General features: G+C 51.0%; 1 protein-coding gene across 1 annotated transcript; it reads right to left on the bottom strand.

The window, feature by feature from the left end:
* LACBIDRAFT_156969 (tandem pore domain K+ channel) lies at positions 1 to 2,085 on the bottom strand (the record flags this gene model as incomplete). The annotated part of the gene is made up of 5 exons (XM_001887496.1): positions 1 to 146; positions 264 to 822; positions 880 to 1,720; positions 1,774 to 1,893; positions 1,949 to 2,085. Coding segments are annotated over 5 exons (1,803 nt in total), but the record flags the coding sequence as incomplete, so codon positions are not given.
* Positions 2,086 to 2,651: the final 566 nt, after the last annotated feature.

Here is a 2,651-nt window from a genome sequence, read left to right as displayed (position 1 = left end):
CTCACACAATTTAAAGATGATCCACTCCGGCTCCGATTCACGACTGAAAAGAGGTCCCTTATCGCTCAGCCACGTCCACGTCCATTCCGGGCCCTGCTCACCCTCCATCACGATGGGGATCCCAAATTCATCTACCTCCGGCAACACTTTCGCACCATGTTTGATCGGGCACGCGAGCGTCTCTCCGCGGCGTACGCGTTCCGACATGCGCTCGTTCAACGCCCGCCTAACGTGTGTCTCGTCTCCGTCCGCACATTCCGTACCCTCCGCAAGGAGATCCAACCATCGAACCCAATCCTCCCAGTCATATTTGGGTGGAGGGGACCTGCGCACGTCTCTGGTTAGCTCTTTAATCTCCCGGGCTAGCCTCGCGGCGAGACTATCCCCGTGACCTCGATTCTCCTCAGCTTCCACAATGGCTTCGCCTATATGTTCGATATCCCCTGTAAAAGCATCTTTTTCCTCTAATGGCGGTCGCTCCGGTTCCATGGAACTAGCTTCCGTGTCCTCCCCAGCTTTCTTCTTTCGCTTTTCCCGTCTTCTTCCTTTTCTCTTCTTCCTTCGAACCTTCGTCCCCAACGATGACACCCGCTCTGGCAAAACCGTCTTGCTTCCAATCCATATTGTTGCGTCTGTCAAGCCTTTCACGACTGTATCACCCAAGTTGGAGATCAGAACTGTGACCGTCGGGACGGCCACTAAGCTCCAAATCACGAAGAACGGTTTGCCAGCGCTGGATGTGGGGAAGAAGTCCCCGTAGCCGATTGTTAGGATGGATGTGTAGGTAAAGAACATGGATTCTGGGTACGTCCAGTGTTGATGCTTGGAGAGGGGAGTAAGGGTCTGATTTTACGTAGTGAGGTGTGAAAGCAGATTTACCTGTTCGGTCCTCCAAAATATAAGAGCGCCCCCAAGCCAGACAAGCAAAAACACAAAGATAGACACGCAAAGAGCCGTATATCTTTGAGCACTCTCTGCCCGAGCCTCGACGTATCGCATGAGTTCAAATTCGGCTTTACGCCACGCTCCGCGATCATAAATAACTTGTTGCTCCGCCAACGCAGGAATGTGCTTAACCTCTTTCAATATTGACGCGCGTCTGCCTTTACTCCGCATACGACTCCAAAGCGATTCTGGGGTGTCGTTTTGGCCGCCGCCGCCGGAGCGCTTCTTCTGCCTCTCTTGCGACTCTTTGATACGCGTAAGCCACTTTTGGCGTTCCTTCCCGAGATGGCGCCTCACCACCTTCACTTTGGCGCGTTCCAAGACTAAGCCTCGCACGCTGCAGACGACTAAGCCCACGAAGGTGATTCCAAACGCGGCGTATGGCATCAAGATCATCCGCGAAACTGTCCTTTTCAATGGAAAATCTGATCCTAGACCGATGGTCAAGACAGTATAGTCCGCCCAGTAAACTCCGTCCGTAAAGCCCCAATGTTCCAGATGGGAAAAGAGCCACCCACCAAGCGCGAGATAGAGGGAGAAAGACATCGTCTGAAGCATCAAGCTACGTTGAGGTAGAGTGAGAGAATTGAAGGAGGCCGCGTAGACCTCGAACTTGTATGCACATACGGTGTTGATAAGGAGGAGGGTTGATACGGCCACATGAATGACGCAGCCGATCAACCCATACCAGAATGACTGAGAGAGGGCGTGAGTCGGTACGGCGGAAGAAGAGGTCAGCGCAAGCGGGACGATTAACACAATGCTAGCCGAATACCTAGAAGAGGCTTTAGAGCGCAAACAAGACAATAGGATTTCGGGAAGTCTCACCATAGGGTGATGGTCAGGGGTTGGGCGATCTTATATGGCACTCGGCGGGCAAAATTAAAAAGAAGAATGAGGTTGGCCCAGAATGCCAGAAAGATGGAGAGTGCGTTGAGCCCAACTACCCTGTTGCAAAACTGTTAGTAAGAGTCAACACCCGGTCTTTCAATGAACGACAGACCAAGCGGGATCAGGGATCCTGCGTAAGGTGTCAGTGTGAAACTTCCAAGTCTGCGCTATCGAGCAGACCGAGAATAGGTTAGCAATTGGTCCAAACGTTCCTGCAATCAAAGGGAACACGGTCGAGGTGAACCACCATAATCTAGAAAAGTCCAATCAGCATGAAAGCGGCGGCAGGATGAACAAGACCCACGTCTTCTGATAATATTCATATACTTCTTCCTCGTCGTCGTGTTTTAGCTCCTCTCTAATCAACTCCCTTTTATGAGAGAGCCTATTTTGCCTCTTCTCCGAATGCTTCGAAGGTGTTTTCGCTGGCGGGACCGGGCTCAGCGATTTTAGCGTCGTAGTGCCGGAGCTTGATGGCTTTTTCGTCAACTCCGTCTCAGCGGCGGCTTGATTGGAATTTCGAATCGCTTCGTCTAGCCCTGGGTCGTTCATTTTTGCGGTCGACGACGTTGATGACAGACATCTGAGGGACTGAAACCGACAAATGGTTGAATAGAACTTGAATAAATTGGCTGGCTACATCATGTTACATAAGTAATTCAATTTTGCAATGGATCACGTGAATATAAGTCGTTTTCTCCAACCCCGAGCTACTTTCCAATGCCACACAAACGAGCAAAACGAACGACGAGGGAACAGGTTCGCGACCAACGGTTCGATTTATGCATTAATCCAGAATTTTTGCCTCAGCTGAC

This window comes from Laccaria bicolor, genomic scaffold, assembly GCF_000143565.1.
Source record: "Laccaria bicolor S238N-H82 LACBIscaffold_46 genomic scaffold, whole genome shotgun sequence".
Classification (NCBI taxonomy): Eukaryota; Fungi; Basidiomycota; class Agaricomycetes; order Agaricales; family Hydnangiaceae; genus Laccaria; species Laccaria bicolor.
The sequence above is the reverse complement of the archived record's forward strand: the minus strand, read 5'-3'. Positions and strand labels throughout refer to the sequence as shown.